The sequence below is a fragment of the Cryptosporidium parvum genome, chromosome 7 (assembly GCF_000165345.1).
Source record: "Cryptosporidium parvum Iowa II chromosome 7, whole genome shotgun sequence".
Taxonomy (NCBI): domain Eukaryota; phylum Apicomplexa; class Conoidasida; order Eucoccidiorida; family Cryptosporidiidae; genus Cryptosporidium; species Cryptosporidium parvum.
In genome coordinates, this window is record NC_006986.1 from 1,061,281 (window position 1) to 1,081,831 (window position 20,551).

Below are 20,551 nucleotides of genomic sequence, written 5' to 3' on the forward strand. Positions count from 1 at the left end.
GGCAGATCATCCAGGAATAATAAAGGTTATTTGTTCCTCTCAATAAGAATTTTTTAATTGCGAGTAGTAGTAGGTATTCTTCAATAGACTCAACCATACGCGAATAGGCCCTTTAAAATTCATGTTCCTGTTTGTAACAAGCTCTGCTAAAGACCTATTTTCCATTCTTTCTCCCCTCACACCCCCTCCTTTTCTATCGAACTCTTTTCTTATAAAATCATTCAACTTTCTTTGCCATTATATTATTTTGAGTGGGGAGAGATTTGGCGGGCTCAACGGGTCCAGATATTGTATTAACTTAGTAAGAAGTAGAGGTAAAAAGAAAAAAGATGACAAAAAGTTCAGAAATGAGTGGATCAGTAGGAGGTAAAAACATTGAAAAGTTGATAAATAGTAGTCTAGATGACATTGTGAGAGAGGCCAAGAAGGAAAGACAAAAGAAGGCAAATCTTACACAGAGTAGAGTAAGGAATGGAAGAGGTGGTAAAGGCCAAAATTTAAAGAAGAGGGGTGAAAGAAGACCAAATAGTGTGAATTCAAATGGTAGGAGAAACTTTAAGGGTTCTCCAGGTAAGATTTCAAGAAGTAGAGGAGGAAATCGAGGAAGAGGTTTTGATCAAGGGAAGAGGATGAGTAGAGATCAAGTTAAAAGTATCCAAATTGTAGCCAAGCTTGATTCTATTCCAACCCCAACAGCACAACAGAAGGCGGGTTTAAATAACTTGGAGATAATTCCAAGCTCAATTTCGTCTCAAAAGGCCAGGAGAAATCGAGTATTTAGTTAGAAGAGTCAAGGAAAGTGAATAGGAGAGAAGAGAGAAAGGAATCATAATTACTTTAAACTGAATAAATTAGGATATTACTTGAAACTTAACTCATGAGGGATATACTAAGTCATATTTCCTCTACCTAATAAACTTGCTGGGTTTTGGGACAACTAAACCCATTTTTTGCAATTGACGATACCAATTAGTCATCATTCCGCTACACCATTGTTTAAGTTCTCTATTAATTGAATTACTCACAACTCGGTTGATTTTATTGCTAAACATCATTCCAGATACAGTTAAATAATGTAGTTTGAAGGCCTTGTGATAGTTGTTTGTACACTCAGTAACAGTTTTTGATAGTTTCATCCCAAGTGGAGGGATACGTTTAATAATCCTAACATTGTCAAGTTCTGGGCTATAGGATGTTAAGAAAAACCTCCATTGCATCCTATTTAGATCGTAGTCAGATGGGTGTTGAGGTTGGATTGGCAAATAGCCTTTTGGGGGAATTGCTTGTATGGGGGAATTTTGTGAAAATGTAGGTGAAGCCAGCTCCAACTCTGGAACAGTGGTCTTAAAGGTATCCCTGAAAATACCCTTAATTCCTTTTCTGCCTGCAATTGGAGGTGTATTCTGTTCTTCGAAGTATCTTGCAATGTCTGCTTCATCAGAATCTCCAGGAACTGTAGTTGAAGTTTGATATACTTTTTGAATTCTGCTAGGGATAGTTTTTCTTTCAATTCTAGTTTGTTGCAAAGCTGGATATCCTCCTGCTCTAGTATTGTACTCCCTGTGGCTTTTAGTTGAGATTGAGGGCATTTCTTGAAGCTGTAAAGGTGAAGCTTCATCGCTTTGACTCTCCTCGTCCCAAGTAAATTGTTTTCCTTGTTGTTGAGTAATAGATGGCTGAACTAATTCAAAACTATCTTCTGAGAACATTTCTTGATCTAATTCTTCAAATGAAGGAGACATAATTCTTTCCCTATACATTTGTGGAACTTTTCTAGGTTTTCTGGACAACTGTGACCTCATTTGTTTCACCATTTGAGGAGGTACTCTCGACTCACTAACTGGAATCCACCCTGTCCACCTTCCATTTATTCTTCTTGAACAAAGCCATCCGATGGAACCATCTGAATATAGTTCCCCCCTGAACCTCTCCGGAAGGGGTCTGGTTGGGATTTTCTTCCTTGAAACATAGACTGTTCTATAATTAGGACTTCCTAAATGAATAGCATTCGCACACAAAATGTGTGTAACAATAAGTAATAAGCATCCTAGTCCAACTAGAACCTTCATCATTGAAAGAATCTCATTTATTCCACTCTGCTTTTTTACTGAACGAGCAACATTGGCATTTTTAGATCGTAATGGCGCCAAAGCATGACATGCATGCAAATTTATTGTGGGGCGGGAGAAAGAGTCTGGAAACTAAGAAAAGAAGTCAGAAACTTGAACTTCCATTTTGACAGCGTCAGTACAGCCATCGTTGTACCTGTAAATGCAGAAAGAGCTTGGTTTCTCTGAATTAATTTTTGATTTTTCTTTAACTTTTAGTTTGTTAATTAGATCTTGGAATTTAGGAATAGAGACAAAAATATCAGCCGGTACTTGTTTTTCAAGTAACTTATTTTTTTCATTTGATCGTGTATTTTTTTTACAAGAAGATTTGGGGTTAAAGTAGTGAATTCCTGGGATAATTTCTTTGGAAATATCTTCTCTGAAAAAATCTATCAACTGGTTAATGAGAGTGTAAAACCCAATATCGTAAATGAACTTTCCAGGGCTTGGAGGTAAAACTGAGGGATTTCTGACATATCCTGACTCTATTGAGTTAGTCAGACATTGAAAAGTGTAAAGGGATTCAATATTTGGCTTGAGGAAATGTGAGATTTTACTGTTTGTAGTATTTTTCTCAGAAAATAAGCCACGGGTTTGGTCTTCAAACTTTAATCCAAAGCAAATCATCTTTGAGATGAGGTTTTTGAGAATTGAGAGGGATTCTAACTCCTCAGAACTGAGAGATTTTCTGTCATTATTGATGAGACATTTAAATTTTGGGAAAATTTTGGTGGATTTCCATACATTGAGATTTTTTAATAAACCAATTCCATTGAAATGAGTTAACATGGAAGGTAAAGTGTATACTTTGAAGGCATTTGTCATGGTTTCTACTCTTATTGTTTCTATTGTTGAGGAGGAGATATCCCTGTAAATACTGTTGATCGAATTTGAAATATTTTGTGAAAAAGTAAAGGTTGAGGAGCCTAGATGCCTAAATTGGTTACAATGAAGTCCCATGATTCTCTTGGAAACAAGAGTTGCTGAACTTAAGAATGGAACTAATGAATTTGTTCTTGAGAAAAGAATATTATGTTCAACAATTGAGTCTAAAATTAGTTTCAAATAGTCGTAGTAGAAATCACTCATCAAGTTACAACGGTATATATTCTCGTTAAGTAATCCAGCAAGGTTTAATCCGAAATTTGCTAAACATTCTTCTCCATATTCCAGCACATATTCAAAGACTTCATTTTTCTTTATTCCAGATTCAAGTCCAAAACATGTTTTAATAAACCCTGAAATATCCTGATCCAGATCTTTGGTATAACAACAATTCTCAAAATCCTCCCAATATATTGGAATCTGAGCTTTTTTCTCTCTTATATTCCCATTTTCCCCATCTTCTTTACTAACCTCTTTCTGGCTCATCAAATATATTGAGTTAAGACATGATCTAATATCACAATTATGGATCTTAATAAGTTCATTCAGAATTTCATCATCCTCTAGCTTCAATCTTTCGCTTCTACAAACATAACTAAGCCTTTTAAAGATCTTTTCCTTTGGAGGAGATGGAATTACAATGTTTAATGACTTCGCTCTTAGAGATCTTAGAGATCTTTCGTGGATATCGTTACAGATACATATTATTGGCCTACTAACTGTCTCACGGGTTTTAGAGTGAGTTTCTGACAATTTTACCAGGAAATTAAAACAATCTGATCTCTTCACAGCTCCACTATTTGACAAACTATCCAACTCATCTATCATTATTAAGCTTGGCTTACTAGACCCTCGAATAGTCCCAAAATTAATTCCCATCTTAATTGAGTTCTCAAAGCTCTCTATTGTCTTCTCATCTGAAACCTTTATCTCATTCACATTATATCCACATTGTTTTGCTAAGATCTTAACCATACTTGTCTTTCCACTCCCAGATGGACCTCCAATTAATAAAATAGGAATTTCTGGTGCCTCAGAACCTTTATTAGAGCTTTCTGATTTGAATACAAAGTTATCCCAGCTCTTAATCCATCTCAAAATACCTCTAATTGAACCCTCATCATTTACTAAGTCTAAACAAGACTTTGGTATATATTTGGTTGTTAGTACTGGCCTATTTGTATATGTTCTTGAGATTTCATTCTTTTCAAAATCATTATTTGAATCTTTGCTTGTCTTAAACTCTAGTAATGATTCTTCTAACAAATCCTTCTCTAGTTCAAGTTCTACAACATCAACATTTAATCTATTCCTTTTAATACTTCCTACAGGCCTTTCTTTAGATTTTATCTCCCCAAGTAAATTCAAAGTATCTTCTTTTTCCCAAGTTTCAACAAAGAATGTCTTAGAAGGGTTATATACACCTGAAAATCGAATTATGCCTTTATTTAATCTTTCCATAGAAGAAATATTCTCAAAGATCTTATTTGATCTAGAATTATGTTTATCAATTTGCAATGTCTTTATGGAATTTAGGCCAAAAGTATCGTAAGCTTGCTCAAAGTCTAAATCATAGTCTATTGACTCAAATCTTGAGAAATCTAACTCTATTAATTCTTCTTCTTGAACTCCCATTCTATGATCTGAACTCTGACTTAGACTAAAATCCATGCTCACATCCATACCTGAATCCATTTTAATGCTTTCCTTTGTTCTAGAGTCGTTTAATCTTTTGTCCAGGTTATGTAAAGCTTTGGAAAGGGAAGTTTCACGAATATTTATAGAAGAGTTCTCATCAAGCTCTATACTTTCGCTTCCAGATATGGGTTGGGGAGGAACATGTAATTCCTCACTCTTTTTCTGACCATCCAATTTCTTTCGCTTGGTTTCTGGCTTCCCTACCAAGCCAAAGGATTCATCCTCACTCCAGTCTTCTTCTATGTCCCACATTGCGGAACAACGACCTGGAGGATTGAATCTGATTTAAAGCTAATTAGTTAATTAATTCCCTGAGGGTTTTTTGTGTGATTTTTAACTTGTCATGCGGCATTTTCACTTCCCTTTTTACCTTTTCACATCATTTTGCTACTTTAATACGGACTTAGCACCCCTCTTGTTTTGGCGCGCATATGCATTAATTAAATTCAAGCATGCTGTAAGATTAATGATTAAAAAAAAGGTATTAAAGTTCAGAAAGAAGGTATTAAAGAAACCAGAGCATTAATTGGCTGTTTGAATGGGAATAGCGGACCATTAGACCGTCAAAAATGCCTGAATATATTCAGATAGTGGGAGATGAAGATTCAAGAAGTAATACAAATGATACATGTTTTATATGCCTTGAAGATTCGTCCCAAGGAAAGCTTAAGCGATGTTGCTCTCAATGCTATGCAGTTGTACATGGGAAATGTTGGTCAAAATGGAGTAGTTCACAACAGATTGCAATCTTGAGAAGTATTTTGCTTGGAGAAGAGAGAAGAGAGTTAAAGCTATGTTCAATTTGCAGAAGTGGATCTATTAAGATTGAACATTCAGAGGATGACTCTGAAGATTTTTCAAAAGCTCTGAATGGAGGTTTAATTTATAGATTCTTTAGAATTATTGCAAACAGAGTATATGGTAATCAGTATGGCTCTTTTATGGTTTCATCAGTAGATAATCCTTTCTCAAACCTTAGAACCTTACTAATAAATGGAGTGTTTCTTTCACTATTTTTTATATATATTCTATATCAAGAAGAGCATTCAGATGCCAAGAGTTTGATTACAATATCTTTATGGGCATATATTACATTAGTATTACAGTTTCTGACAATAACAGGAGTATATAGAAGACAAGTATTGGATGAACTGGCAATAGATGAGCCAAGTCTAACTGATACATATGAATCTGTGAGACCAAACGAACAAATATGATAGGAATTTAGATTATGTTTAAAGAAGAAAAAGTTTAAGTGAAAACTTAACAAATCTTAGGTTGGAATAATTCTATAATATTTAGATTTCTACATAATTACTTATCTTCTTCTCGGGTAGATGAGCTTTCTGAGATTTCATCCTCTTTATCCTGTGAAAAGTAGAGGTCAATATTGTCCAACAAGTGTTTTTTCAATGCATTCAAACTTTGAAGTTGGGTAGCGAGGACAATCCTTTGTAACATTAACGGGACAGAACCACCAAGATCCATCTTTTGAGCGAAAAAGAGTTCAGTTTCACCTTTAAATTGACGAATTAAGAACCCAACAAACTTGATTTCTCCCCTTACATATGACTCAGTGACAGGAATTTCCTCTTCAGATTCAGTAAGATTTTTAGTATCAGACACAGAGGAAGCGACCAAAGCATAACAATTATCGCTTAGGGTAAAGTTTCTCCCCATAATGAGAAATTCCCTTCCTTGAACTCCCATCATTCCTCTATAGCACTGTTTAGCCAATGCTAAATGCCCTAAATAATAAATAATAGATGATTCTGCACAAGTACTGTCGTACAAAGGTTTGTTCTCAACATTGATCATGAAGTCAAAGATTTGCTTTGGTGTTAAGGATGTTCCAAATGAGCATTTCCCAACGTAAGTAGATAATGCGTCTTCTGATTTGGAAGAAGAAGAATCAAATCTACTACAGAGTGCATCCCCCATGTTTCCCAGATTCACATGAACTTGTGGAGTTTTCTGGCAGCTACCAAGCGCTTTAAAGTTGGATTCGCTTTCTTGAGCGACATTAAAATCTTCAATTACGCTTAGAAAAGAGTTCAAAGCTTCTTGGGTCTTCTGGATATACTCTTGGTATAAAACTTTTTCCCTTTCTGTTTTTGGATATACAACTTCAAGCCGTTCTCCAATGATAGCCCCATTGCTCGCTACATTTGAAGGATACTCGGAAGTAGTGTTTCTTGTAGCACATCTAGTTTGATTCGGGGACGAAGTACCTTGGTTTTCTGTTGTTTTCTTTTCTAGTTTGTTAGAGACAGAATTTGTCCCATTTACTCCACTTAAAAGATCCCACATGGACTAATTATTACAAAGTTAAAAATACGTCAAATATCAAGGAAAATGTGAATTTTATTTAGCTTTTCCTTTGGGGTTCCCCCTATCTCTTCCCAATGCAAAAACGCATACTAGTTGTACCGCCCATTACGTGTTCTGCTCGAATTTTTGTAGTGATGGATGGCGCACAAAAAAGCTTTGCATGCAGCTCGGAAAATGGGAGAAAATAGGTCCAGTATGATGAATAGGAAAAATTCTAGAAATATAGGAAGTGAGCAATATATAGAATAAGGAAAGAATATAATATATATTTGTTGAGGATTAGGATGGTGGATTAAAACATAGGAATATTTCTACCTCATTTTTGCAGCTACTCTGGGTCTGATGAGTCAGAGTCTGACTGATTACTAATTAAATGTAAACCTCTATATTTTGAATGAGAGTGTGTTGAGTGTTTGTGTGCATGGCTTTCATGAATATTTGTTGTTTGTTGAGGAGTTTCGTAAGAAGCACTATTGTCCAGGTCGTGAAATGAACCGGAAACGTCTCTTGAAGAGATTTCAGATCCATAATTCGACTCATATTCTTGAATGCTAAAGCTTTGTTCAACTGGCACACTATTATAAAATCCTGGCTTACTAGAGAAAGCTTTGATTAAATAGCTTCCTAACCCTTCAACATAGATAGGCTCTGAATATATCTGTTCTTTTGAGCCATTTAACTGGTAAATAATAACAACATTCTTTTGAATAGATGTTATTTCAATTCTTTTTGAAGACGGAGATATTTCAATAAGTTTTATCTTGGGTTTTAAACACGGGAGTTGTTTAGCATTATAAAGCTGTGATAACTGAATATGAGCAATTGATGGACAGGGAAATCTGTAGCTTGGCCTTTTGGAGAGATCTTTACCTGTAAGATCATCATATTCAGGAGGAGCTCTGGTTGTTCCAGAATATCTTAAGCTGATATATGCTATATTTCCGAGAGTTAGATTCTCAAGAACAGACTCTAATTAATTAAAAGTATAAAATTTAGTATTCATACATTTATATTAAAGCAATTTCTTAAAATTGAAAAATTCATACTTACCTTGGTTTTTGGATCTTTCTATGAGCTCTAATCTATGGTCAACTCTTGCCAATGTAGACTCTATTTTTCTCTTTAACTCAATAAATTTATCAATATTCTCATCGTTTACAATCATTTAAGCAGATATATCAATTTTTATCAAAACCAAATTCAACAAAAATTGAGATCCCTATATAGACTCCCACTTTTCCTTCTCCTTTCCGTCCTTAACTCAGATTAACTAAATTACTATATATTATGAGAAGATCTTTTTAAACCTAATAATATAGTTTTTTAAAGATAAATAAATTTGCCTACTATTTATTTTTTTCTTCAAGTTATTTATTTTTATTATTCTTCTATGTTAAGGGGTAACGTAATTAAAGGACCCTTGCGGGATTTAAAGTAACTTAGATCTACAATAATTTAAGAACTTTTGGCGGGAAAGTGCAGCACATTTTTTAAACAAATTATTACATGCGAATAGAAAATATGATAAGATTGTTTAAAAAAATGCATGAAACAACTATAAGATATAAATATAGGATATGGGATCTGGCAGAGAAGAGAAGAAAAAAGAAAGTCATGATATTTAAAGTCAACATAAAAGAACTCTGTAATAGTGATCGCAATTGATTGAATGTGTAATAGAGACAATACATGGGAGGGTTTAATGTCACGTCGTTTTTGTGCGTAGTAAAGCGAAAAAGAGAGAATTTGAATTTAAAAAATATATATATATATAGGAAAGTAGTGACGAAATCATACTTTTGAAATATGGAAGAGCCCAGAGTCACTTATTCAGAAGACCGTAGACGCCAATCCGAGTTGTTAGCAGAGGCTCAAAATCAGGCAATGGAGGGGGAACTCTCTAGAGGCTTCTTTGTATCAACAGAGGTGGAGAATAACCAATCAAGCGTCTGCGGAATTGGCTGTGGATCAAATGGGCAAAGACTTACCCATACTATACGTGCGTTCACTAAGCCAATCCCAGTAGCTCCAGGTCAAGTAAAGCTAAATTCTGCTGATGAATTGATTGGAAAGCCAATAATTAAGCAAAGATTAAATGAAATGTACACTAACAGGAACCTAAATACATCTACAACCAATAAATTTATGTCTTTTGGAGTAGCTTCTTTGAGATCAATGAATTCTAATGCGCTTTCGTCATATCGTTCAACAGGTTCAGGTTCTATGCCTACGAATAGAAGCTATACATATTTAAGCCAAGTAAATACTAACAACTTTAGCACCATGAATACAGGTATTTCCCAATATTCAAGAGGAGTCACTTCAAATACTTCATCAGTCTTTAATACTTTCACAACAATCTTGAATGGCTTGTGTAGTTGTCCAGGATTCATCTCGGTATGCAATAACAAGAAAAAAATACATGCAATCGAGCAAGAGCAAATACCTTCGGATTCCGACTTTGCTGAATCTGGCTCTGAGAGTGATGATGCAGGCCTAGATGTTGCTCAGGAAGAGCAAAACTAATCGATAGTTAATGAAAACTTAATATCGGAGTAACAAGATGTAAATCAAACCACATATAAGTTTATTATTTTTTTTATTCAAATATTAATTTTTTTATATAATAGAAAAGAAGTAATTAATTTCCACTTTTTCAAAGTCGGAGCACCGAATGCAACTTAAAAAGATTAATGATTTCTATTTCTATTTTGAAAAGTTGACCGATTTTCAGTAAATGTTTTTTTCCTAATGTATTTTTTGAGCTATTATGAGTCATTTTTTCAGCAGTAGAAGATAAACAAAATCTAAAATACTTTATTCTCTATTGAAAGAAGAAAGAAAACTCAAACAAATTAAGAATTTTCAAAAGAAGATAATAATTCATATCTAGAGTTTAACGAAATTTGACTACAGGACTCATTCCAAAATAGGTTTTAACTGTAGATATTCTGCTCAGTTCTTTCTAACACATAACTTCATTAATTTATTTAGTAATGAAGATAAGGTTTCCCCGATAAATTGAACATTGTGCGCTTTTTGCATTGGCCTGCATGAAAGCAAATATCCTCGGAATTTAGTGGAAAATTCAGCAATAGATAAAAATTGTCCACATGATTGTATATAAAAAAAAATAGTTAAATAATAGTAAATAAAAAATAGTATTTCGCACAATTAGCATTTTTTGGTTTTGAGAAAGGCCAATTTAAATTCTAATCAATGTTTCAAAGATTTATAAATCTTAATTCTTGCAGTTCTCCTCTGTATGTTCTTATTAGTATTACTTTTCCTCCCATAGTTATTTCTGCTATAACTCTTACTTGTATACCAGAAGTTACATTATTTGAGAGCTAAATTGTGAGTTACTTTCCCGCCTTGTCTTTTTGTAAGTTAAACAAAAAAAAACAATTAAAGGTAGAAAAAAGTCGATTCAAAAAAATTTAAGGAACGCGATGAAGATTAAGATCAGAACAGTTCAGAATACAGAGATGGAGGTAGAGGTGGAAGCAGATTATTCTATTGAGAAAGTAAAGCAGGCAATTCAAGAATTGAACCCAGTAATGGAGGCTTCGAGACTAAAGCTCATTTTTGCTGGAAGAATATTGAATGATTCTCAAACTGTTCAGGATGTTGGAATAAAAGAGGGAGAGCGATTGGTAGTTCTTTTATCTAAGGGTGCTTCCCAGAAGGCAGCAGAAAGTCAACAGAATAAACAAAACAATACGTCAAATGAATCAAACACAAATACAGATCCAGCAGCAAGTGCTACAACTTCAAATATCCAAGCTCAATCAGGGAATTCTGATCCATCAATAGATTCAAGAGCCTCAGCTTTATTAACAGGGACAGAACTTGAGAAAACTATTACAAATATTGTAAATATGGGTTTCGAAAGAGAACAAGTTACAAGAGCAATGAGAGCAGCATTTAACAATCCAGATAGAGCTGTTGAGTACCTTACTTCAGGATTACCAATTCCAGAGAATCCAGTGGCACCTAATCACACTAATATTACACCAGTAAACTCAAATGCTTCTTTGAATGCAGGCTTAACATCATCAGAAGACTTGTCATCAGAACAGCTCCCGGGAAATTTGGAATCGCTTAGAACTAACCCATTATTCCAACAACTGAGGTCTGTAGTTCAACAAGATCCAAGAATCCTCCCAGAGCTACTTGTAAGAATTGGTCAGTCAAATCCTGAGATCCTCCAACTTATTACAGAAAATCAAGAAGAGTTTATACGAATGATGGAGAGAACTGACTCTGATGAAGTTGGAGAAACTTCCCAATTTCCAATGCAGACAACTATTCAGCTTACTCCCCAGGAAGCCGAGTCCGTTGAACGTCTGCAGGCCCTCGGATTCCCAAGAAATGCTGTCATTGAAGCCTATTTAATTTGTGAAAAGAACGAGGAGCTTGCTGCAAATTATCTTCTCGAAAACAGTGCCGATTTCTTTACTGATGGTGCGAACTGAGCCTCCTTTAACTCTTTTTTGACTATAATGTTTTACCGAAAATCATTCAAGTATTTAATTCTTTAATTTAAATTCACTAGATCCAACTCTTCAGATTTTATAATTCACCTCACTTTTCACCTTCTTCTTTCCTCTTATTACACTCTCAAAGTTTCTCTTTTTTCTTTCTTCGCATTTTAAACTTCTCCTTTCCCACCTTATTCTTTGTTGTTTTCTTAATAAGAAGATTAGTGCGAAACTTTAACTACATGTCATTTTGGCGCCATTGACATTCGGCACCAATTTGTATATTTAAACCCAATTTCTATTTGAAATACTTGATACTTTAAAAATTATGGAAACCTCCCAAGATGGAGACTACTGGGATGTGATTATTATTGGTACAGGGTTGATAGAATGTATTGTTGCTTCAGGCCTCTCAATGAGAGGATATTCGGTTTTAGTTTTAGAGTCAAATACCTCATATGGAGGCTTAAATAATACACTTAAACTCCCCACAGTTCATAATTGGATCTCAAACAACCCAGAACATTCAGAATCTCTATTTGAAACTTCTTCTTTCTTTGAAAAAGAGTGTGATCTTCAGTTATACTCATCACTAACTGAAGCAGAATCTCAATCTTTAAAGAATATATATGTGGATATGATGCCTAAAGTACTATTTTGTCGTGGCCATCTTGTAGAAATGATTTTATCGTGCAATATTTCTGGTTATCTAGAATTTCAAGGAATAAATGATATTTATTTTGCAGAAATTAAAGATAATGAGACATTTAGATTAACAAAAACACCATTTTCAAAAAAAGAGGTATTTTCCTCATCCGATTTGAATTTGGTAGAAAAGAGACAAGTTATGAGGTTGTACAGTGGAATTAGAGATATTTTAGAGATATCCAAAATTGAGGAAAAGGTTGATTTGGATTTGGTTTCTGATCCTTTTAGGTCCCCAGCATTAATTGTAAATTGTCAAAATAGTTCTAAAAAGGTTAATGAGAGCAATAATGACCAAACTAATCGTAACCGTAGTTTTGGTGGCAGTAGTAGAAATGCATGCATTCCTGAAGTAACTTCTTTCTCAGACTTTCAAGATTTCTGGAAAATCAATGACAGAGTGTTAAATTTAGTTAAACACAACGTAGTTTTTAGCAATTCACACCAAAACAATAATTTTGAATGGGAAAAGAACTTTACAAGGTATTTTAACCTTCTATTAAGTTCATTAAATCAACATGGATGTGTAGGAACTCCTTTTTTGTATCCAAATTATGGTACATGTGATCTACCTCAGTCATTTTCTAGACTTGCAGCAGTTAAAGGATCTCTTCAAAGACTTGGGACAACCATTTCAACTATTCAAAAACAAGATGAAAAGGAAAAACTATGGAAAGTTCATATTAACTCAAGTAATTCAAAAGAAGTTATTAAGTGTAAGTCAATATTGGGGTCTTTAACAAATCTTTCAAAATACTTGAAGAATTCTGTAAATAATTTAATAGAAAACAAGGTTTTGTGTTATTTCATGATTTTAAATCGTCCATTAATCAAACCAAAAAACTCTCAGAATACTAAAAATCTTTGTCTCACAAGTATCCAAATTGGAGAAAACCAATTTGAGAATAATATAGCTTATATTCTACAATGTGACTATAGTACAGGATGTTGCCCTCCTGGATATTATATTGTTTACATAAATAAGGTAATGGGAAAAGAAGAAACTATTTTTCATGCAAGAAGTCAGGTCCAAAATGGAATTAACTCACTGTTATCTGCGAAAACAAATGATGAGACAAAGGTTTTATATAAAGCAAGTTATATTTATATACAAAGGGTTGAGAATCCACAACAACTTGGAGACGGATTAATACTTTTGTCAGATCCATCTATTAACAACAATAGCTTCTTACTTCTGGATGAAGATGTTGATAAAGCTTTACTAGCTCTTGATAAATCAATCAAGTTTCTAGATTCTCAACATAAGGATTATGTGACATTTAAGAACTTTTCAAATTCTAAAAAAGATCAAAAAGAAGAAAATTCAAAAATCCGAGATTCAAATAATCAATATTTTATAGAGAAGTTACAAAACATCTTAGACTAAGTTAAATATAATATAAATATGTATACAAAGAGTAGACTATCCTTTAATTAATAATATCTCGTGAATATGGAACATTTGTATCAATAGGAGCAACAATCAAATCGTTCCTATACAAATATTTCATTAACATTTGAACAGCTTCTAGCCCTTGAGCATGATCTTTAACCTTGTGTACTAGAATATAGTTAACAGAGACTACAAAACAACATTGAGTTATCTCATTTTTTGCCTCTTCTACTTGCTCATCTGGAAATCTAAGAAACTTATTAGCTGATGTTGTGTCTTCATTGGAATAAATACCATTTGGTTGAAAACTTATTATCATAGCTGTATAGAGCTCTGGATCAAAGAGTATTTCAAAAACGTGATTACTAGCAATAATAGTATTATATAATTTAAATATATTTATTAATCCAATTTTGGATGGCATTTCAACTCTCAAGATAGAATTCACTTGTTTGATTTCTAAAGGAACTGATGGATCATGCTGTCTAAACTTCTTTCTAAGCCATGAAATATATTCAGTACAAGTTTCCTCGTTCTCCCCAATACTCAAAATATACCCACTATTATAAGCAATAATACACCCATCCTCCTTCACTCCTCTACGTCTGGGAGTTGGGCAAATTAATGCTTTCTTACTATGACAATAAACAAACATTTCTGAACTTTTCCTTAGCATATTTTTGTATATGTCCCATGATGTTACACTATTCGAGAAGTCTAGATATCCCTCAAGGACAATCCTTCGTCTAGTAGTAACCTCAGGGATTGTCAGGTCCATTTCTGCTGTTTTTTATGTGTGAACTTGAAGCATGCAAATTCAGATTCTTAGGTTAGGTTAACCAGAACAACTTAACTGAGGAATTTGGTTGTTGTTTTTAAATGAGTAATTCTAATTTAAAATTTTACATACGTCCCTTTTTAAATACCGTTTAAAACAACTTTTTTTTCCTTGCAATCACCAAGAAAAATTAAAAAATTATACGGGAAAAATTCAACCATTTTTTTGACAAATATTTTTAATTAATTTAGGCGCCACATGCCATTAATAATTAGTAAATATTTACATACCGGTATTTAGTCAGAATGATAATATTTTTTTTTTAATAAATAATTAAACAATGTTGGCGCCTTAGGTGTATAATTACTATTTAATAATAAATTATAATAATGGAAAGTGGTAAATAAAATGAATAGTAAATAAATTAAAAAAAATGGAGACATATTCAATTTTGACGCATTATTATTAATTATAATTAACAATAATCGAGACGGGAAAACAAAATAGATAAATACAATCAGCTTGGTTCAAGTTGAAGGCGAGGCTTTAAGCTAGGAATTTTAAAGTTGTAAACTGTATTTTAGAATTAGTAAAGAATGGTAAGTTAGGAGTATTTTTAAGCAAGACGAGGAAGTTTCTAACTGGAGCTTGTTAATTCTTTAGGCACGTGGTCCAAAGAAGCATTTAAAGCGTGTGGCAGCTCCATCCAACTGGATGTTGGACAAATTGACAGGTGTATATGCACCTCGTCCATCAAGTGGTCCACATAAACTAAGAGAATGTATTCCATTAGCAATTTTACTCCGTAACAGATTAAAGTTTGCTTTAACATATACTGAAGCAAAGTATATTGTAATGCAACGTCTTATCAAGGTTGATGGTAAGGTCAGAACTGATATCTGCTTCCCATTAGGTTTGATGGATGTTGTAAGCATTGACCGTGTTGGAAAGAATATACGTATAATGTATGATACAAAGGGTAGATTCGTACCAGTCCAAATTGATTCTAAGGAGGCAGGATTCAAGCTATGCAAAGTAACTAAGGTTGCTCTTGGAGCAAAGGGTATTCCAACTGCCACAACAAATGACGCCCGTACTTTGAGATACATCCACCCAGATGTCAAGGCAAATGATACTGTTAAAGTTGACTTGGCCACAGGAAAGGTAAGTTGATTTAGAAAAAATTGGTTCAAATAAGGCAATGAAAGGGGTGAGACGAGGATATTTTTGGTAATTTTTATTATATAGTCGATTTGACGTGTTGGCTTTTCGGTGATGAACAACGACTTAAATGGGAATCTCTCTTACAAACAAATAATATGGTGAGATATGGTCTCGACTTTCTGTCATGATTGTCCTGATGTTCTGCTTAAAACACGTCATTTTTGTACTTTTAGAGTTAACAAAGATTCCAATATACCCTCATATATGATTATTGCATATTTTATAGAAAGATTTGGTATTCTTATTTCTGATTTGCCTTGAAACCAAATATACTTTACTGAACAATATTTAATTTCCCCCTTTAATATAGGTAATTGACTTTGTCAAATGTGAAGTTGGTAACATGTGTATGGTCACTGGTGGTAGATCCCAAGGCCGTGTTGGTACCATTACTCACTTTGAGAGAAAGATGGGTGCTCAGTGCATCGTCACTATTCGTGACCAAAAAGGTGCTACCTTTGCAACTTTAATGAAGAATATCTTCGTTATTGGAGAGGAGGGCAAACCCTTGGTCACTCTTCCAAAGGATAAAGGTATTAGATTATCAAATGTGGAGGACAGAAACTTAAGAATGAAGAAGCACAGGAACTAATTAGAGACTGATTTCCAGGAACACATGCATTAGTTAAGATATTAGTCATTTTTTTCCTCACATAGTTTCATAATTGTTTCAATTTTATTTTAACACTTGCGGAATTGATTGTCTCCTTTTCTGTCTCTTATCTTGTTACTCAAGTGGAATTTATAACTCTTGTTGGAAATATCATCTAATAATATTAAAAATAAAATCTACAGTTAATTGAATACTAATTCTAAATAATAATTACTTATGAAATCTAGTTATTTTACTTAATCTAAAATTAATTCATCAATCTTCCAGTCCTCATAATTCCCATTTGGGAGATATCTTCTAATAACAAAAGGAATTTTCTTAGTATAAAGCTCTTTCTCCGCTATTAATAAAGGATCGGTTTCTCCATCTAATGGTATTGCAACCGGAGCATTCATACTAATTTGTAGTGCTCTTGTTCCAATAATTCTTGCCTTTTCAAACTTTGTCATATAAGGAGTTGTAATACGAGGACCTTCATTTGGTTTACCATCATATCTACTATGTACTGCATCTTCTGTCAATATTTCTATATTCTCATCTCCTTCTATCTCTTCTTCTATTAATTCCTCTTCCATATACTCCTCTTCCTCATCATAATTTCCTCCTGATTCATCATAATCATTCATTTTTATAAATTACTTTAAACTGCTCTAACTTGACAGCTTTTTTGTTTTAATTAAATAATTATTTTAATTCTTAATTAAAAAGTCTTATTCAGAAACTCCTAACCCCGGAAAAAATAAATTCATGAACAGGCGGGAAAATCAGTTCACTATTGTAAAAGTTGCATGCTAAAATTTAGTCATGCAAAAACAAATTTATGAATAAAATGAAAATTAATGTACTGTAGGTGGCTTTGCAGAGGGAAGAATATGGGGGAACCATCGAATAGTTGATTTTTTTTAAAATAATAGACTAGATTAACGTTATGATCTGACAATTATCTTGAATTCTGTTTGAAAAACTATTTATTAAGTTTTAAGTAAATAGCATTTCTATTAAGCGTTGTATAATAAATATAATTTTTTCAGAAAATTCAAACATATAATAAATTACGTGTAATTACCTGTAATTTGACTGAATTTATTGAGGAAAATTATTATTTTTTTGAATAGAAAAAAGGACTTAATTAGATTTTCACTACTAATGGAATATATTGGCTCTTTGGATAATCCATTAAGACTCATTTACTTTTCATGCAGGTAAGAGATATTACATAGAACTCAAGGAAAATATGGAGTTATGTTACTGGAAAATTATTTAGAAAATATGTAAAATCCAGTATCAGTTAATGGAATGAATAATTCAATTTATATTTTAGAGGAACTTGTGATGTAATAAGGTTGCTGCTGGTAGACCAAGAAATACCATATGAGGGTAAGTGAAGTGAAGTCAATATTATTATGTAATATACAATAAACTTTAATCTGAATTATAAAAATGATTGAATATTTAGAGCATAATATTTCAGGAAAAGACTTTTTACAGCCCGAGTTTCAACAAGTCCTAGTGGAATCTGGGAACTTTCCAATGCTCCCATATTTGTCAGACTCAAACAATGAAGTCGAGCTAACAGGATCATTCACAATATTAAGGTACCTCGCAGATAAGTGTAAGTTGATGGGTAAAAGTCCTGAGGAAAGAAATAAGATAGAAAATTGGCTGGAATATCTTCAATCTTTACTACATTCAGTATGGGATTTCGAAAATATGTCAGATAATTATACAGGAATCCAACAGGCAAAGAAAAAGAGCCAGTTTCTATTAGAAACTCTTCATCCAATGCTTAAATGTATAGATGAAAAGATTGAACAAGGAATCTGGGCTCTAGAATCCTATTCAGTAGTGGACATTGTCCTATATTCAGCAATAAGCGTGATAATTAGATCTTGGGGAAGCGATCTATTGAAACCTTATATTAGGTAAGTTATCATTGTATGGAAGGATCAGCTGTATAACTAACGAATGCCAGAATATTAACACATAAAAAGAATATGGAGAAATTGAGAAAGCAAATAGATTCGTTTAAGGATGACCCTAGACGTTTTTAAAAAGAAATAACTAACTAGTAATAAATTAATCTCTTGAGTATTTGAATTGATCAGGTCTACTATTTAAAATGATTTGATCTCGCTCACTTACAACCCATGCAACAACAACTGTAATGTCATCAAGCTTTCCTCCAGTACTAAACTGCCAAAGTTCATCGCTGACGCTACAATGTCTGTTAAAAGGGGTCTTTGCCTTTGGATCCAAAGATTTGATGTATGCTGCATTTGCTAGAGCCTTGGATATGTTATGAGGGCTTGAATATAATTTGGGATCTTTTAGTAACCTAATTGCCTCATATGGGGAGATTGCTCCGCTACATATGCTACAAATTTCATAATCAAACAAATTATCAAATAAACCATCGGTAGCAACTACAATTAAGTCACTTTGGGAAAGGGTAATCTCTTTGGTTATTGAATGAGATGGTAAATCCTGAGGAACATCCTCGCTATTTTTAACAAGATTAATAAAACAAGTCAATCCCTTTTCTTGTAACATTGGAAAATCTTCAGGAGTTGGAAGCCTTGATAACTGAAATGGACAATTAAAAGAATGTTGCTGAGCTGGACTTCTATAAACAATACCCATCCTAAAAGTTTCAGGAGTTCTTCTTAATATAATTATCCCAGAGTCTCCCAAATATGAAATCTGAAGTTTGCTAGTCTTTGGGTCAAAACATGCAACAAAAGCTGTAGATGAGCCAAAAGACTGCGTATTCTTATATCCCTCCATCAACAAAAACTGAGAGTAAGAAAGAGCCTGAGAGTCACTGTTGAATTGTTTTCCTAAGTTAAACATTTCCTCTTTATCGTCTTTATCCAACTCATTCTGTGGCTCAGTCCTTTCTTCCATACTGTAACCTATATCAAACTTTAATTTTGCTCCTTTAGAACGATGCGTAAATCCACGAAATTCCGAGACCTCCCTACTTTCCATTGTCATTTTCTTTGTCGCATCTGGCTTAATGTTTGCATGCACCACATTTTTCTTTAAAATTGCCACGTCATTAGGCGGGGGGCGGGGTTGCATGCATTTTGTATTAAGATAAGCTTCTCTCATTCCAGAAATGAGTTCAGAAGCGAATAATTTTGGGTTAACTCCAAAGTTGGCCCATTCTCCCACTCCATCGGCAATTCCGATTACATTTTCCTCATAAAAGTGTGCATCCTCTCCTCCGTAGTGAACTTTTGAAGGATGGGGGTGAGAGCAGCTCCCAATGGATAAATTCAAGACTGCTCCATCTTTTTTTGGTCGAATATATTCTGGAATTCTAAGGAAAATATCAATTCCTTTAAGGTAGCTAGTAACATTTGAAGGCCAAGCTTTATTAGAGTGTGTTGAAATCCTCCTAAGTCTGTCCTCTTTCAGAGCCATATTTAGCCTTTCCATACCATCGTCATTATAGGGTGGAAATGCAACAGTAGTACTTGTCATAACTCTGTATATGGCGGGCCGTCCTGAAGTTGGAGTATTAGAAGAGGGAGAGTTTATGGTAGAGGATGCAGATGAAGATGCAGAGGTACTTTTTGAATAGTCATAAATATCTTTATTAACATTCCATTCGTATACTTCTCTTTGGGTAGTTGTTTTGTCTTGTCCTTCTACTTCTAACTCCAATTCTAAATCCAAAATTTCTCCCGAATAAAAGTTACTATTCTGACTGAGGTTTGAACGAGCAAACATTAGACCATCGCTAAAGCATCTACTCATGAAGGATTTCTGGTAAATATTGTCATTACGTTCTCTTTTTCCTTGGCTACTTTCTTCGACTTCTATTTCTGCCTCCCTACTACCTTCTGAGCCCTTTGACCAAGCCTCATTTGGGCTCTGATTGGACGTTGCATTCTGGGATGGAGAGAAATTACCTGAAATTGAACCAGCTGTTGACTGGGATGAATATCTTTTTGAATGGTAAAGCTTTTCAGGAAGCTCTTTTGAAAATATCCTCAATACATTCTTTGAATGGCTTACTATACTCTCTCCTCCCAAATGGCTATTCCTTGCTAAATCCTCCAAAAACCTCCGAAATATTACAGAGGGCTCTTGCTCTTCCTGTATTCTTTCATTTTCTTTATACATTATTAAATTATTGCATTTCTGCACACGACTCCTCCTCTAACATGATTTCGCCTCTTGGCGCCTAAATGCTGGACATGCCGCTCACAGGTACCGAATCTAAAAATACGTTTGGGGGCCCCCAAAGCTGGTGTAGGAGAAAAATATCAAAAATTAATTAAATATCAAAAATTACAAAGGAGACAAAAATATAAGATATTA

At 33.8% G+C, this 20,551-nt stretch overlaps 13 protein-coding genes across 13 annotated transcripts; 7 read left to right on the top strand and 6 right to left on the bottom strand.

The window, feature by feature from the left end:
- Positions 1–329: 329 nt before the first annotated feature.
- Positions 330–785, top strand: cgd7_4670 (hypothetical protein; the record flags this gene model as incomplete). Its single annotated transcript, XM_628613.1, has 1 exon — positions 330–785. One exon carries the CDS (start codon positions 330–332, stop codon positions 783–785), a length of 456 nt encoding a protein of 151 aa, XP_628615.1.
- A 120-nt stretch (positions 786–905) lies between these two features.
- On the bottom strand, positions 906–2,072 carry cgd7_4680 (hypothetical secreted protein; the record flags this gene model as incomplete). The annotated part of the gene is made up of 1 exon (XM_628614.1): positions 906–2,072. The coding sequence occupies one exon, from the start codon at positions 2,070–2,072 to the stop codon at positions 906–908; it is 1,167 nt and encodes a 388-aa protein (XP_628616.1).
- Positions 2,073–2,201: 129 nt separating this feature from the next.
- cgd7_4690 (RF-C paralog (Ctf18p) AAA+ ATpase) lies at positions 2,202–4,946 on the bottom strand (the record flags this gene model as incomplete). The annotated part of the gene is made up of 1 exon (XM_628615.1): positions 2,202–4,946. One exon carries the CDS (start codon positions 4,944–4,946, stop codon positions 2,202–2,204), a length of 2,745 nt encoding a protein of 914 aa, XP_628617.1.
- A 317-nt stretch (positions 4,947–5,263) lies between these two features.
- cgd7_4700 (ring finger domain protein and 2 transmembrane domains) lies at positions 5,264–5,911 on the top strand (the record flags this gene model as incomplete). The annotated part of the gene is made up of 1 exon (XM_628616.1): positions 5,264–5,911. The coding sequence occupies one exon, from the start codon at positions 5,264–5,266 to the stop codon at positions 5,909–5,911; it is 648 nt and encodes a 215-aa protein (XP_628618.1).
- Positions 5,912–6,008: 97 nt separating this feature from the next.
- Positions 6,009–7,004, bottom strand: cgd7_4710 (conserved hypothetical protein; the record flags this gene model as incomplete). The annotated part of the gene is made up of 1 exon (XM_628617.1): positions 6,009–7,004. The coding sequence occupies one exon, from the start codon at positions 7,002–7,004 to the stop codon at positions 6,009–6,011; it is 996 nt and encodes a 331-aa protein (XP_628619.1).
- Positions 7,005–8,831: 1,827 nt separating this feature from the next.
- cgd7_4720 (hypothetical protein) lies at positions 8,832–9,551 on the top strand (the record flags this gene model as incomplete). The annotated part of the gene is made up of 1 exon (XM_628618.1): positions 8,832–9,551. One exon carries the CDS (start codon positions 8,832–8,834, stop codon positions 9,549–9,551), a length of 720 nt encoding a protein of 239 aa, XP_628620.1.
- Positions 9,552–10,414: 863 nt separating this feature from the next.
- cgd7_4730 (RAD23p, UB+UBA domains protein) lies at positions 10,415–11,503 on the top strand (the record flags this gene model as incomplete). Its single annotated transcript, XM_628619.1, has 1 exon — positions 10,415–11,503. A coding segment is annotated over one exon (1,089 nt), but the record flags the coding sequence as incomplete, so codon positions are not given.
- A 334-nt stretch (positions 11,504–11,837) lies between these two features.
- Positions 11,838–13,601, top strand: cgd7_4740 (Rab GDP dissociation inhibitor; the record flags this gene model as incomplete). The annotated part of the gene is made up of 1 exon (XM_628620.1): positions 11,838–13,601. One exon carries the CDS (start codon positions 11,838–11,840, stop codon positions 13,599–13,601), a length of 1,764 nt encoding a protein of 587 aa, XP_628622.1.
- A 43-nt stretch (positions 13,602–13,644) lies between these two features.
- Positions 13,645–14,385, bottom strand: cgd7_4750 (hypothetical protein; the record flags this gene model as incomplete). The annotated part of the gene is made up of 1 exon (XM_628621.1): positions 13,645–14,385. One exon carries the CDS (start codon positions 14,383–14,385, stop codon positions 13,645–13,647), a length of 741 nt encoding a protein of 246 aa, XP_628623.1.
- A 663-nt stretch (positions 14,386–15,048) lies between these two features.
- cgd7_4760 (ribosomal protein S4, putative) lies at positions 15,049–16,201 on the top strand (the record flags this gene model as incomplete). The annotated part of the gene is made up of 2 exons (XM_001388374.1): positions 15,049–15,549; positions 15,920–16,201. Coding segments are annotated over 2 exons (783 nt in total), but the record flags the coding sequence as incomplete, so codon positions are not given.
- Positions 16,202–16,458: 257 nt separating this feature from the next.
- On the bottom strand, positions 16,459–16,848 carry cgd7_4770 (DNA-directed RNA polymerase subunit; the record flags this gene model as incomplete). Its single annotated transcript, XM_628622.1, has 1 exon — positions 16,459–16,848. The coding sequence occupies one exon, from the start codon at positions 16,846–16,848 to the stop codon at positions 16,459–16,461; it is 390 nt and encodes a 129-aa protein (XP_628624.1).
- Positions 16,849–17,662: 814 nt separating this feature from the next.
- Positions 17,663–18,148, top strand: cgd7_4780 (conserved hypothetical protein; the record flags this gene model as incomplete). Its single annotated transcript, XM_628623.1, has 1 exon — positions 17,663–18,148. One exon carries the CDS (start codon positions 17,663–17,665, stop codon positions 18,146–18,148), a length of 486 nt encoding a protein of 161 aa, XP_628625.1.
- Positions 18,149–18,298: 150 nt separating this feature from the next.
- Positions 18,299–20,353, bottom strand: cgd7_4790 (Ptc7p phosphatase (PP2C family); the record flags this gene model as incomplete). Its single annotated transcript, XM_628624.1, has 1 exon — positions 18,299–20,353. The coding sequence occupies one exon, from the start codon at positions 20,351–20,353 to the stop codon at positions 18,299–18,301; it is 2,055 nt and encodes a 684-aa protein (XP_628626.1).
- Between the last annotated feature and the right edge of the window lie 198 nt (positions 20,354–20,551).